The sequence below is a fragment of the Miscanthus floridulus genome, chromosome 8 (genome assembly GCF_019320115.1).
Source record: "Miscanthus floridulus cultivar M001 chromosome 8, ASM1932011v1, whole genome shotgun sequence".
In the NCBI taxonomy this organism is placed as follows: Eukaryota; Viridiplantae; Streptophyta; class Magnoliopsida; order Poales; family Poaceae; genus Miscanthus; species Miscanthus floridulus.
The window spans coordinates 21,690,746-21,706,005 of record NC_089587.1 but is presented as its reverse complement, the minus strand read 5'-3'; the positions used below and the strand labels follow the sequence as shown (position 1 = coordinate 21,706,005).

General features: G+C 49.8%; 2 protein-coding genes across 2 annotated transcripts; one reads left to right on the top strand and one right to left on the bottom strand.

Annotated features, from left to right (window-relative positions):
* Positions 1–659: 659 nt before the first annotated feature.
* Positions 660–2,321, top strand: LOC136475945 (lycopene beta cyclase, chloroplastic-like). Its single transcript, XM_066473603.1, has one exon. It carries the CDS (start codon positions 661–663, stop codon positions 2,119–2,121), a length of 1,461 nt encoding a protein of 486 aa, XP_066329700.1. The 5' UTR covers position 660; the 3' UTR covers positions 2,122–2,321.
* A 265-nt stretch (positions 2,322–2,586) lies between these two features.
* On the bottom strand, positions 2,587–15,001 carry LOC136475944 (protein STRUBBELIG-RECEPTOR FAMILY 8-like). The gene is made up of 16 exons (XM_066473602.1): positions 14,728–15,001; positions 14,466–14,598; positions 13,853–13,924; positions 13,703–13,768; positions 13,559–13,630; positions 13,383–13,454; positions 6,149–6,220; positions 5,996–6,061; positions 5,858–5,923; positions 5,450–5,778; positions 4,703–4,956; positions 4,124–4,395; positions 3,909–4,044; positions 3,665–3,804; positions 3,428–3,584; positions 2,587–3,160 (listed from the first exon to the last, which is right to left on the bottom strand). Exons 1-16 carry the CDS (start codon positions 14,813–14,815, stop codon positions 3,002–3,004), a joined length of 2,154 nt encoding a protein of 717 aa, XP_066329699.1. The 5' UTR covers positions 14,816–15,001; the 3' UTR covers positions 2,587–3,001.
* Positions 15,002–15,260: the final 259 nt, after the last annotated feature.

The following is a 15,260-nucleotide window of genomic DNA, read 5'->3' as shown; positions in this document are numbered from 1 at the left end:
TACGAGGAGATCGACTTCTTCAAGCTCAGACTCACTAGATCGACATCAACACCTTACAACCGCAGGACCACCAAGTTCCGACCGCAACTCTTTCGGTCGGAGCCAACCGAACCTCTTGTACACCCCCTCCTTTCTCCTTCTCGTTTGTAACCCCACTACAGACTTCGAGCACCTGGGCTCAGGAATAAAGTCACTGACCGACCCCGACTGGACGTAGGGCACGCTGCCTGAACCAGTATAAATCCTGTGTCACTGAGTGCTAGGCCACCTCCGATCACAACGTACAGCAAAACTACAAATATTTACTAGTTGGTCACTTTCTACACCGACACGTACCTCACTCTAAAAGTCACTTGTCATGCTAAAAAATTCAAGCATGTTGTTTCAGTTTCAACGGACTAGACTACCCTTACCCCCTTGAAGACTTATGCCCCATGTGCATCTACCATTGGTGATCCATATAGAACATATACCAGATTTAAGGGGGGGAAAAACAACATTCACAAAACATTTGAGGTGCTTGGGTGAAGAATGCCATTGGAATTGGATCGACACTGGTGCCCCCACTGAAATCAGCTGCAGCTGCAGCTTATCACCACCGCCTCAGGCTCGGGATTGCACGGCTCCACCGCGCTCGAATTCCCCCCCACCTCCCCCATCATGCCCGCCACCGCCATCCTCCTCCGCACCCACCACCACCCCTGCAAGCTGCCGTCGCCGCCGCCCGCGTCCGTAATCTGCCGCGCCGCGGCGGGGCCGGCGTCGGCCGCGGCGCTGCGGTCCCTGGCCCCGCCCACGCGGCCTGAGCTGCTGTCCCTCGACCTGCCCCGCTACGACCCGGCGCGCGCCCGCCCCGTGGACCTCGCCGTGGTGGGCGGCGGGCCCGCGGGCCTCGCCGTGGCGCAGCGCGTGGCGGAGGCGGGCCTGTCGGTGTGCGCCATCGACCCGTCCCCCGCGGTGGTGTGGCCCAACAACTACGGCGTGTGGGTGGACGAGTTCGAGGCCATGGGCCTCTCTCACTGCCTCGACACCGTCTGGCCCTCCGCCTCCGTCTTCATCGGCGACGGCCGCGCCAAGTCGCTCGACCGCCCCTACGCCCGCGTCGCGCGCCGCAAGCTCAAGTCCGCCATGATGGACCGCTGCGTCGCCAACGGCGTCGTCTTCCACCAGGCCAAGGTCGCCAAGGCCGTCCACTACGACGCCTCCTCCCTCCTCATCTGCGACGACGGCGTCGCCGTCCCGGCCAGCGTCGTGCTCGACGCCACGGGCTTCTCGCGCTGCCTCGTGCAGTACGACAAGCCGTACAACCCGGGGTACCAGGTCGCCTATGGCATCCTCGCCGAGGTGGACGCCCACCCGTTCGACATCGACAAGATGCTCTTCATGGACTGGCGCGACTCCCACCTCCCCGAAGGGTCGGAGATCAGGGAGCGCAACCGCCGCATCCCCACCTTCCTCTACGCCATGCCTTTCTCCCCCACCAGGATCTTCCTCGAGGAGACGTCCCTGGTCGCGCGCCCGGGGCTCGCCATGGACGACATCCAGGAGCGCTTGGCCGCGCGCCTCAGGCACCTGGGGATACGCGTCCGGAGCGTCGAGGAGGACGAGCGCTGCGTCATCCCCATGGGAGGGCCGCTGCCCGTCCTGCCGCAGAGGGTGGTCGGCATCGGCGGCACGGCCGGGATGGTGCACCCGTCCACTGGGTACATGGTGGCGCGCACGCTTGCCACCGCGCCCATCGTGGCGGACGCCATCGTGAGGTTCCTCGACACCGGCAGCGGCATGGGCGGCCTGGCAGGGGACGCGCTCTCCGCAGAGGTGTGGAAGCAGCTGTGGCCCGCCAACAGGCGGCGGCAGAGGGAGTTCTTCTGCTTCGGCATGGACATCCTGCTCAAGCTGGACCTCGAGGGAACGCGCCGGTTCTTTGACGCCTTCTTCGACCTGGAGCCGCACTATTGGCACGGTTTCCTGTCATCCAGACTGTTCCTGCCGGAGCTCTTGATGTTCGGCCTCGCACTGTTCGGGAACGCCTCCAACACGTCGAGACTGGAGATCATGGCCAAGGGCACCGTGCCTCTTGGCAAGATGATTGGCAACTTGATACAGGACAGAGATGGGTGAGGAGGGTATGTATACCTATATTTCTCACCTGAAGATCTGATCTCCATTTGATCTCTGATTTTGGCATCGATGATGTTCAGTGTATTTACGATTTGCAAACATGTATTCACAAAACACAGTTAGCAACAGCAGTTTAGGACCCCCTGTCAGACAGCTGGCTGAATTTTGGCTAAAACTGACTGAAAACACTGTTCTGGCTGAATTGTTGTGAGATAAAAATACTGTTTCGGCTGAAAAAAAGAAGCAAAATAAGCCGAATATGGGGTAAGCCCAACGGAGACAGTCATACTTGAGAGCTGTATAGTTGCAATTGCACATTGAGGGATGTTGTGACGATCCACGTATCAGATATCATGGTCTTCATATAAAAGGACCAAATTTCCAACAAATCTCACATGAAACTGGCATTTGTGTATTATGATACCCCGTTCTTCATGTTTCAGGAACATAGCTGAATAACATGAGGTAGGAACCGGACTTAACTAAAGAGAGGTTAAACATGAAACCAAAGAAATCATTCCAGTATATGTAAATGACTGGTGAGGTCTAGGAGATTTCTGTCATTAAAACTTAACAGAGCATCGATCATGTTACATTTCTTTTCCTTCTTCTCTACCAATAATCAGCTATACACCACCTTCGATTCGAGCCTCAGTTTAGATACAGCAGCAAGTATACTGACTGGAAAATGAGATGGATGTAGAAGACTTAACAAAGTTGAACAATAGGTACCAAAATTATCTTCTCAAACTCATTCGATCCTGAATTGCTATGATCTTCTCGAGTTCTCCAATTCATATGGCTATATGAGTGTTCCATATATTTTCCTTGCAAATTTAGCCTCCGAGCTGCTTTGCGCTTGTATCATGGAAGCACTTGCTTAGAATGAAAGGTCTCTCAGGTCTCCTTCTCGTTCTGGGGCTCTGTATGAAAACCCTAGCTCTTCTCCTGATTGCCGCCTTACTATGCTAGCCCTCTGCATCAAGCGCACAAGTTGCTGGACAACCTCTGACATGGGTGGACGAAACTCTGGCTCAGGCTGCAGAAACAAAAGATATAAACATTCTTAGTATATGTCTCCTTAAGGAAAAATAGGAGCCCAAAGGAACCAATAAAAACTTTCCAGTGAATGATTTTATGTGGTAAAGCACCCATCTAAGTAGTAGACTCAGAAATATTAACAAATTTGGCACTATTCTGCAAGACAGTTTCTCCACGAATGATTTTTTAAAATTTTTAAGGCCACCATGGGAGCTTGGCCGTTACAGATCAACAACATAACATGCATCACAAATCAAGAATATACCTGAACGCAGAGTGCAATTATGTCTGCAAAACGGGAGAGTGATTTAGCTGGGTACATTCCATTTAATGCCGGATCAACCATCCTAGCAAGTGAATCAATATCATGAAGCTGAGGGGTAGCCCATCTAACAAGGGACTGTTCTGACCTCTCTCTGGAACTGCAATAACCATCCGAAGGCTATTTCAACTTCTTACAAGATGCAATGAACCAGGATTGGATACAAGCTAGATCACATACCTGTCTAGTGGCTTCCGCCCTGTCAATAGCTCTAACATTACCACTCCAAAACTGTACACATCGCTCTTTACAGTATAAATGCCAGACATGGCAAACTCTGGGGCGCTATAGCCAAATGATCCAAATACTTCAGTTGAAACCTGCAGTGACAGGCCAATTAGTTAATCCATGGACCAAGTAGAAACTACAGATTCCAAAAATGGGTATTTGAACAACTTCAGTAGAAGAGATGTGTGTTACTTGCCTGTCTTTCAGTATTTGGAGTCAAGGCAGCAAGTCCACAGTCAGATAGGTGTGGATTATGCTCCTCATCTAGTAGAATGTTTGAAGACTTAAAATTTCTATGAACAACAGATGGCAAGCACACCTCATGCAGGTACCTACAAGAAAATTTGAAGACGTCATATGCATCCTCTGCCATAACCTTGGAGTACAAAGTGCAGTACGGTTCAAACTTACTCAAGTGCTCGAGCAGTGCCTAGTGCTATCCTTACGCGGATGTTCCATGTAAGCTTCCTGCTCATTTCATCAGAGAAGTGCAACATATCATGCAGTGTTCCATTTCCAATGTACTCATAGACAAGAAGCCTTTGCCCATGTTCAGCACAATATCCTGTCAATGGCACGATGTTTGGATGCCTTAGCCGTGACATGCTCGATACAGCCTCAAGGAAATTGTCTTCTTCCTGTAAAGAAAGCGCGGCGCTATCCATCTTTTTAACAGCGAGAACCTGTAATCATAACACAGTAACACACAACTGAGGTGCAGAACACAGGATGACTAACAAACAACTGTCGTGCAGAGGGTCTGAAAAACCATGTATATTCATAAACCACTACCTAAATAAACAACAAAAGCACGAGGACTTGGCTTCATAGCTATATCATTTATAAAGAATGTAACAAGACTAATCTATTGATAAATGACACTACACAGATTTATAATGCATTAGAATGGTTTGCAGTCGAGTATTAGCAAGAAGGGTTGCGATAAAATACACCAAATATATAGATTTTGATTTTAGTAGGACACTGTACCTTTCCATTTGGGAAATCAGCCTTATAAACACGACCAAGTGAACCCTCACCCAAAAGAGAATCTTGACAGAAACTATTAGTAGCAACTTGGAGAGAAGCAACAGTATAAGGTGTTGCGGTTATGGGGACCTTTGTCTTTCTCATAGAACCATTTTTACCGTAAACTCTCTCAGGAGTCATTTTCTCAGGAGGTGGTAGTTTTGCAGTTGCTATAGAGGTATCTTCAATCTGCTCTCGGATTTCCCTGCTAGAAGCTAGAAAACAAAAACGAAGAGAATAGTGAGAATATCAACTATCAAGGGACCGGAATATCAGAGTTATGTAATTGTGCTCTCTTCTGGTTGTAATCTTCTGAACAAGAAACCTGATATCATTATAGCTAAATGAGGCCATTAGATATATTCATAAAAAATCCCATGTTTTCGAGTTTTATGCCATTGTATTATCTCTGTCCTAACTACAAAACTATATTACACAATTATACTGATCTTGAGAATGAGGAGTGCATGCAAAGGGAGCAAATTCCAATGGTTCAAGCTCTGGTCATAATTCAAGTACAATAAATGTTTAATCATCACCAATGTCTTCAATTAGTGGTTTCCAGATCAATCAAGCAGTGGTACAGTCAAAGGTTACCTCTTTAACAAAAAAAAAAGCATCTTAGCTAACTGAATAATCTATATTTATCTAGCATCAACCAAGAAGTGTACTGCAACATGACATTATACATCATAAAACATGACATACCTCTCTCAATGTTTACTGTCAGAGGACCTACAAAATCTTTTGATTCACTGCTGGCATCATCAGTTCTTTTCCGAGCATTGCACATGCAGCATACCAAAAGCAGAAACACACATAAAACAGCAACTATCGATCCAGCAATTATGCCCACAAGCGGGCCTGTCCCAAGGCCTTGCTTCTTGTTACTTTGAATAGTGGGGGTTTCTGATCCTTTAGGAGCATCACCTGGCGCCTGAGGACGCTTAGGACGATTCCGTGGCCTTTGAGGGGGCGGCGGCATAAAAGGTGGCGGCGGGGGAGCAGGTCCATTGGCAAATGAGTTCCCTTCAAGTCTGTGATTGCATTTACAGCATGTAATTAGAACCCAGCAATGACAATTTCCATAGAAGTGAAGTAAGACTTGGAACATACGTTAGATCTGGAATGGAGCTGAATTCTTTTGGTATCCAACCACTGAAATTGTTGTTTGCTATGTTCCTGTTTAAAAAAGTTATTAGTTATCAAGCAAGCATGAATAGAAGTTGAACTATTGTCTGACAGTTTACTTACAATGTAGTAAGGCTTAGCCCACGGAGAACATTGACAGAACCCGTTAACTGATTGTTTTGCATATAACTGCAAAGCAGGTAAACATGAATCCATCCTCGTTGAAAAACTAATGCAAAGTAGAAGCTTTCTTTGAAGAGATTGTTTAATACTTACAGACTTGAAAGATTTGATAAAGAACCAATAGAATTGGGAAGATCCCCTGTCAATTTGTTGAAAGATACATCTCTGTCAAGGAGTACAAGTTGTATAAGATAGATTCATGAAACCAAATGGACAGTATGTTTTGTTGTGTCAAGTAAAATGTTACTTCTTATGACCATTATAAATGCTAAATTTTCCAAGGAACAACTGCATGTACTCCTAGCCTAAAGTCTTTACCGGAAGACTGTCTTTACACTTTTACGGACTAATTCAGATCCTCCGAAAATTCAGGTTATGAAAAAAAGTATATGATCCATCTGATATAGGGATGTTGATTTTGTACGGTACAAGAACATGAAATTATCTGAAACTCCAATTCTAACAGCCATGTAAATCGGTAATGTTTTCATCTCCTGGTCAACTTCTACATCTTAGTTCTCCCTATGGACTATGAAGCAAACTGGCATTCGATGGAGTTTTAAACAAAGATCCGAAGAAGAAAAAAGCGCACCAGATGGTTTATATGAAAGCAAGTGAAAGGTAATGTTGCAAAAGGTATCTCAAAAGTGTGACAATGGCAAGATTGCCTAAGGTCATCTCCAGTGAGGAGTGTAAAGAGATATAACATCCTGCGTGGTCAAATTGTATAAGATAGATTCAAGAAACCAAGTGCACAATTAAAATGTCAAGTTGTTTTGTTGTGTCAAGTAAAATGTCACTTCTTATAACCATTATAAATGTTATATTTTTCAAGGAACAATTGCATTTACTCCTAGTCTTAAGTCTTTATTGGGAGACTATCTTTATACTTTACGGAGTAATTCAGATCCTCCAAAAATTCAAGTTATGAAAAAAAGTATACGAGCCATCTGATATAAGGATGTCGGTTTTGTACGGTACAAGAAACATGAAACTATCTGAAACTCCAGTTCTAACAGCCATGTAAATCGGTCATGTTTTCATCTACTGATCAACTTCTACATCTTAGTTCTCCATATGGACTGTGAAGCAAACTTGCATTTTATGGAGTTTAAAGCAATATATCATCCTGCGTGGCAAGGCAATGAGTCGATTCAATCACTAGAGGACATTAAACCATGGAGGAGAGAGAAGAGTCAATGCAAACTGAAAGAAGAGATTGCTTGGGAAAACTCAGTAGATTGATTATGGAGGTACCAAATGAGTACAATATATAGGCAAGGATTGTCAAGGGTTTATAGAAACACCCAATCAACGGTGATCCTTGCCTAAACCAAGATCATCTACCATAAAACCCCAAGGGGCGCCCAGCCCAAGCCCAGGGCGTAACAGCCCATACAACAATGCTAATAGCCCAAGCTACAGCCCATAATATAGCAGTCTAACACGCCCCCGCAGTCTGATCGTCGCCACCGCGCACGTTCAGGCTAGACCTGAACTCTGTGAAGACCGAAGATGGAAGACCTTTGGTGAAGATGTCCGCATATTGGGATGAGGTTGGCACATGCAGGACATGAACATTACCAGCAGCAGCCTTCTCCCGAACGAAATGGAGGTCAATCTCGATGTGCTTGGTGCGCTGATGCTGAACCGGGTTGGAAGACATGTAGACGACGCTAATGTTGTCACAATAGACCAAAGTAGCACGCCGAAGGGGGGCATGGAGCTCGAGCAAGAGCTGACGCAGCCAAGAGGCCTCAGCAACACCGTTGGCCACCGCGCGGTACTTAGCTTCAGCATTGGATCTAGAGATTGTATTCTGACGCTTGGAGGACCAGGAGACGAGATTATCACCGAGGAACACCGCGTAGCCCGAGGTGGACTTGCACGTGTCAGGGCAACCAGCCCGATCAGCGTCAGTGTAGACCACAAGATAAGTGGCAGGAGATGGCCGCAATAGTAGACCCAAGTGGAGAGTGCCCCGAACATAGCGAAGGATGCGCTTGAGTGCTGCCAAGTGTGGTTCCCGTGGGTCATGCATGTGAAGGCAGACTTGCTGGACAGCATAAACGATGTCAGGCCGTGTGAAGGTTAGATACTGTAATGCGCCAGCAAGACTTCAATAATCTGTTGCATCAGCCACAGGAGGACCATCAGCAGCTGCAACCTTGGGGTTTGTGTCGATTGGAGTAGAACACGACTTACACTCAGCCATCCCAGCACGGTCCAAGATATCCAGCATATACTGCCGCTGCGAAAGGAAGAGACCGTCACCACACTGCTGAACATGCATACCGAGAAAGCGATGCAGTTTGCCAAGATCCTTCATTGAGAACTCCTGTTGGAGGGCCGAAATGATCCGCCGAAGGAGACCCGGGGAGGAGGCTGTGAGGACGATGTCATCCACATACATGAGGAGATAGGCAATATCTGAGCTGTGCCTGTAGATGAAGAGCGAGGTGTCTGACTTGGCTTCGACAAACCCGAGAGACAACAGAAAAGTGGTGAACCGACTGTACCAATCGCGATGAGCTTGCTTCAACCCATACAAGGACTTGTTGAGCTGACACACGAAGTCCGGGTGGGTGAGATCCTCAAAACCAGACGGCTGTACACAATACACTGTCTCTGACAAGAGGCCATGTAGGAAGACATTCTTCACATCGAGCTGGTGCATGGGCCACTGGTGAGACAGGGCCAGAGAAAGCGCGGTGCGAACTATGGCAGGCTTCACAACTGGACTGAAAGTCTCTGAAAAATCCACGCCAGGCCGCTGAGTGAAGCCGCGAAGAACCCAGCGTGCCTTGTACCGCTCAAGTGACCCGTCGGCGTTGAACTTGTGCTTGAAAATCCACTTCCCGGTGACCACATTAGCCCAAGGGGGGCGTGGAACAAGGTCCCATGTGTGGTTTTAAAGAAGAGCAGCATGTCCTTCCTCCATAGCAGCACGCCAATTCGGATCGGCGAGTGCGCTGCGGAAGGTCTTGGGCACTGGAGACAGTGGCGTAGCATGATAGAGAGCAGGAATCCGGAAGCCGGTCTTCGCGCGCGTGGCCATGGGGTGCTGGTTGATCACTGGGGGGAAAGCAACAGCACCCTTAGGCAACAGCGCAGGTGCAGCAGCTGGGCTCTCCCGGCGCGGCGTAGGGGCAGTAGCTGGTTGAACAGCAGCTCGGCGCTCAGCAGCTGGCTGGACAGTAGCTGGGCGCTCCCGGCGCGTGTAGACATGACGGACTGCGGGAAACCGGGCGGAGGTCCGCGAGGCTCGGCCAAAGCTGCAGGTGACGGCGAGGTCGAAGAAGTCGGTGCCGCACGTGGCCGTGTAGGCGATGGTGACATCGTAGCCGCACGTGGCTGTGCGGGCGAAGGCGAGGCAGGGGCCGCACGTGGCTATGCGGGCGAGGGGGCAGGCGCAACTGGTGGAATGGCTGGGAGCGCATCAAGCGCTGCTGAAGCAGCCAGGTCATCATCGGGGTCAGCCGCAGCCGCACGTGGTTGTGCGAGTGTCAAAGGACCAGTGCCTGCAGAGAGAAACTTATGTGCTGGTCCGATGGGAGCCGGCACATAGTCAGTAACGTCCAAAAACTCAAAGTCTGCCGGGGATGGAGTGGAGGCATGCTCAGCATAGGGGAATGCTGACTCGTCAGAGACGACGTGACGAGAGATGATTACTCTATTGGAAGAGAGATCAAGGCAGCGGTATCCTTTATGATGAGCTGAATATCCCAGGAAGACACACAAGGTGGATCGAGGGAAAAGTTTGTGGGGAGCTGTGGCGGACAAGTTGGGATAACAAGTGCAGCCAAAAACGCGTAGGTGATCATAGGAGGGCGCTGTGCCGAAGAGGGCGAAGTGCGGGGTGGATGAGCTCGGCGTTTTGGTGGGCAAGATGTTAATGAGATATGTGGCTGTCTGCATAGCTTCGACCCAGAATGAGGGTGATAGGGAAGCCTGGAACAGTAGGGAGCGAATCACATTGTTAATGGAATGAGTGATATGCTCGGCCTTACAGTTCTGGGCGGAAGTGTACGGGCACGACATGCGGAGGCGAACACCATGGGTAAGGAAGAACGTGCGGGAGCTGGAGTTGTCAAACTCACAACCGTTGTAGCACTGAACTGCCTTGATGGTGGTGCCGAACTGAGTGGACACAAGGGCAAAAAAGTGAGCGATGGTCGGAAAAGCGTTAGATTTCAACTTCAGAGGAAACGTCCATAAATAATGTGAACAATCATCAAGAATAGCCAAGTAATATTTATAGCCCGAGACACTAAGAACAGGTGATGTCCACAGATCACAATGTATCAGATCAAATTTATTGGACGCTCGAGAAGTTGACAAATGAAATGGAAGACGGACATGACGACCTAATTGACATGCATGACAAACAGTAGTAGTATCATGACGACAAGTAGGAAGACTCGACGCAAGCTTGGAGAGGGCCTCATGTCCAGGATGACCGAGGCGGCGATGCCAAAGTGAAGACTCGGTGGCGGCAACCAAGGATTGAGCAGCTGGCAGCCAGAGAGGGTACAACGGTCCGGAGCTATTGCACCTGACAATCACATTCCGAGACAGAAGATCCTTCACAGAACACTCAGTCGGGTCAAACTCAACAGAACAATTGTTATCGATAGTGAACTGGCGAACAGAAATTAGGTTCTTAATAAGTTGTGGGGAAACCAACACATTATTAAGACGTAAAGACGGTGAAATGACTGTAGAGCCAGTGGATGTAATGGGGAGTAAGGATCCGTTACCGACAACAATGGATGATGGAGTAGGATACCACGAAGTAGTATGTGAAAGTGAATCGGAATGTGAGGACATGTGAGATGTTGCACCTGAATCGAAGTACCAGTCATTGTTGTTTTGTGGCTGCTGCAGCGTCATGGTGCTGAATGTCGAGGCCAGAGATGGCTGATCCCATGTAGGAAGTCCGTCGTGCGGTTGGTAGTAGCCGGGGGGTGGTGCAGTCCAAGACCCGGCGTTCTCCATGACCGGGGCAGGCACAGCATGCTGTTGAAGAGTCTGTTGGGCCAGCAGAGCGTGCTGAGGGGTGCCAGGCAATGGCGCAAGTGGAGGCCGCTGCCCAGGTTGTGGTCCAGGCCACATTTGGATGGCCCCGGCCCACGGGCGGTAGATGGAGGGCCATGGCGCACCCCCGGAGCCGGAGCTGCCAGGCTTAAACTGTCTACCAAAGGGCGCGCTGGACTGGGCACCTGGCTGCGTACCAGTGGGCGCCGGGTTGCCACCAGCGCCATCGCGCCGGCCGCCGCGTTTTCCGCGGCGGTTCTTGGAGGGAGCAGAGCCACCCCCGGAGCCTGCGCTGGAGGCTGCAGGCTGCTTAACAACAGGAGGACGCAACGGGGTTGACGTAGTGGTGGAAGCGGCGAGCGCTGTCGATTGAGACGACGACGTGTTCTCCATCGTCAGCTCCTCCAGGAGGAGGTCAGCCTTGGCGTCCAGGAACGTGGGGAAGGGGCGCCCTCGCCGGAGATGCATGCCGACGGTCTTGAAGCGCTCATTCAGACCGCGAATGAGGTTGAGGACGAGGGTGCGGTCGGTGACGACTTCACCTAAGTCACCAAGCGTGTCCGCCATGCGCTTGAGCTCCTTGCAGTAATCGGTGATGGACAGATCACCTTGAACGAAGTTGCGGAGCTTGGCGTCGAGGAGGAGGGCGCGTCTCGCGGTTATTGAAGAACTGGGACTCCACGGCGCGCCAAGTGTCGCGGGCAGTGGAGTTGCGCGCTGAGATCGTCGCGGCGAGGTCGTCGGAGATGGTGTAGAGGATCCATGACTTGACAACGCAGTCCATGCGCTGCCAGTCAGGGAAACCAGGTGCCGGTAAGTCCTGCAGGACATGGTGTTGAAGGGAATACTTCCCAACGATGAGGAGGAACTGATCGCGCCACCGATTGAAATTGCCGGCGTTGAGGTCGAGAACAACCGTGACAAGATTGCGGATGTTCTGGACCGCAACAGCCTGGGAGTGGAGGTTGGCGATTGCAGCAGCCTCTTGCAGAAGGAGGGCTTGATGCAGATCGGTGTTGTCATTGTGGTCGGAAGCGTGATCGGAGAGGTCGTCCTCATCGTCCCCGTCCGCAGGAGCGCCAACGGCGGCGCGTTCCTGCTCAGCGCGTGCCAGGGCGTCGTGAGCGCGGGTGGCGGCGGCGACGCGCTCCAAAGCGGCGGCCTGGGCTTCCTTCTTAGCTACGGCGGCGCGCGCAAGGGCGGCATCGCGCTCAACCTTCCGATTGGCTGCGCGCAGGTGCGCAGCGGCATCCACATCGGCAGCAGCTTTGGTGGTGGCGGCAGCCTTGGCCTGGGCATCGGAGTCTAGGCTAGATACCGTGGGGACAGCAGCCTTGGAGGCGACGGCGGCGGCGGCTGCCGATTTGGGAGAGGGGGGAGGAGTCACAGGCATCACAGCACAGGGAGGCCGGCGCAGATGGGTGGGAGGAGCGCAGCCGAGGGGAGGGCGCGCTGGGGACGAGCGCAGCCGAGGGGAGGGCGCACTGGGGAGGAGCGCAGCCGAGGGAAAAGGCGCGCTAGGGCAGCGGAGGCAGAATCGGGGGGAATACCCAGACTCGTGATACCATGAAAGAAGAGATTGCTTGGGAAAACTCAGTAGATTGATTATGGAGATTGATTATGGAGGTACCAAATAAGTACAATATATAGGCAAGGATTGTCAAGGGTTTATAGAAACACCCAATCAACGGTGATCCTTGCCTAAACCAAGATCATCTACCATAAAACCCCAAGGGGCGCCCAGCCCAAGCCCAGGGCGTAACAGCCCATACAGCAATGCCAATAGCCCAAGCTACAGCCCATAATATAGCAGTCTAACACAAACATATGGATCGATTCATAGCGAGTAAAGAAATGGATCCATTCACTGGCTGGCAGAGCTGCAGCAGTGCACATCATGGGTCTAGCCCCTGCAACCGATTTCTTTTATGTTCTTAGTCCGTTAGCCAACTCATTCGCTGGAGGAGGGATGAATCAGTTTGGTTGTATAAGGAATCCAGGCATACGTGTCATGTGGGTGAACAATTGTCCGATGCAAGTATGCAACCACTGCGGATTCCTTAATGATACACTCGATTCTTTTCCATTCTGTGTTTCCAGAGGGGAAGCGCATTCATTCTTAGTCGATGTCTTGGGATTTCAAGCAAAGGCAACTATGTCATTCCTAATGCTCCATTTTACAGAACACAATTCATCTGCTCATTGGGCATTGGGATGAAAGAGGGGCGGTGTAAGAAATTAATGAGGTAAAGTTAAGTCTTGTAATAAAGAAAGGATCAGAAAATCTTACAACTCTGAAAGTGAATTGAGGCTTCCAAATAGATCACCCAGTTGCTGAGAAAGTGAGTTGTGGCTGAGATTGCTGCATCAAAAGTTTCAGTGAATTATACTTTTCCAGCATGATCTAACAGTATATTGTGCAAACAAAAACATAACAAGGTAAGGTTGCACTGGTTAGCAGCTTACAGGTATTGAATCGAATCCATATTTGATATAGAGTATGGAAGGTTGCCATTGAAATTGTTGCTACCCAGATTCCTGCATCACCAATCACAGTCAAACGCCAGATACTACAGAACAAATATACTAGGAGGGGAACAAGACACATACAGATTGGTGAGATTAGGTGGCAGCTGGTAAGGGATTGAACCATGCAAGTTGTTATTACTCAAATCTCTGCATGTTATGAAATTGTGGATCAAAACGGTGGTTATAATTATATAGGGAAAAAAAAGACTACAGAGAAGTTGCAGCTCTCACAGCGTTTTCAAAGAGAACAGGTTGGAGAGTTCGTATCCCAGAGAACCATCGAGCCCTATCCCTGGAAGTTTGCTGCATATTGTGACAGAACACAGAAGAAATGCAGAATTGATGAGCATTACATCGTTTCATGACTAGGAATCTCCATAACCACACAAGTAGATAAAGGAGTTCAGCCACCAATGAACAAAATTTCGAAGAAAGAAGCAAGTGAAATAGCAAAGGTCTTGAGAAACATCAATTTGGATTGTATCACAGCTTACTAATCCTAAATTGTCATTACTCATTACTAGCATGAATGCATAGATGAACAAATAAAACATAATGCTAATAGTTCGATGGCCTTGTGGTACCGTCTAAACTTGAGACTAGCACAGACAACAACATTACATCAGGTGCTCCCATTCTTACCAGCTCCCACAAGCCACAAACTTAAAGTACAACAAGGATCAAACACCGGAAACCAGCCAAAAAAGCCATGGTCATTTCCATCGCTGAACCCACCTAATGGTAAGGGGAATCATGGAACTGAAAAGGCAATCAATCTACTACACGGTGATGCAAGATACCTATCAACAAGGTTCCTTGGATGTGGGCGTTCACGGGATCTTACATTTCGGTGACGCCGGCGCCGGAGCAGGTGACGCCCTGCCACGCCGCGCCGCAGGGGTCGCCGCCGCTGGCCGACCACCCAGCCAGCTGCGACGGGCTGTTCAAGGAGGTGTAGAGATTCCCCAGCGCCGCGGCTGCAACAAGGAACCGAACCATTATTAATCGCACGCAAAAACAAGAAGAAAGGAAAACCCACCACGCCACCCCCAGAAAACCAAGAACCCCAGCCGGAACCCGGAGCGCCGCCCACCCAGGGCTCTTACCGTCGGCGGAGTCGGTTTCGGCCCCCGCTGGCGCCGCCGCGAGGGCAAGGAGAAGGCCGGTGGCGAATGCGGCGGCCAGCGCCTCCATGCTTGGCCTGGTCCCCACACACTCTCCCTCTTGACCTTTCTCCCTCCGCGGCGAAGATGGCTGCTTTCCTCGGTTGCTTATCCCCTACCAGGACGACACGGCCATGGTGTCTCTCTCTTCGGAAGCGGCGTGGTAGGGATGGTGCCGGTAAAGACTGCAATTTTTTTAGCTCCCCCTCTTAAATGTCTGTTGGCTTCTGGGCTGCTTACTGTTCTTGACTCGAGCTCTCTCGTCTCTCGGGCTCTCTCGTCTCTCTTCTGTTCTGGATGCTGTTTCGAAAGAGAAAAACGTTGTATCATAACTCACATGCATCGCTGGTAGGATCAAGTGAATATGATAGTTTTTATGCATATTAATTATACTGCTAACTAAGTATTTTGTTAATATGGTAAGGTAGTTATTGAAAAGAAAGAGAAAAATTATAGAAATCAGGTCTAAGTTAGAA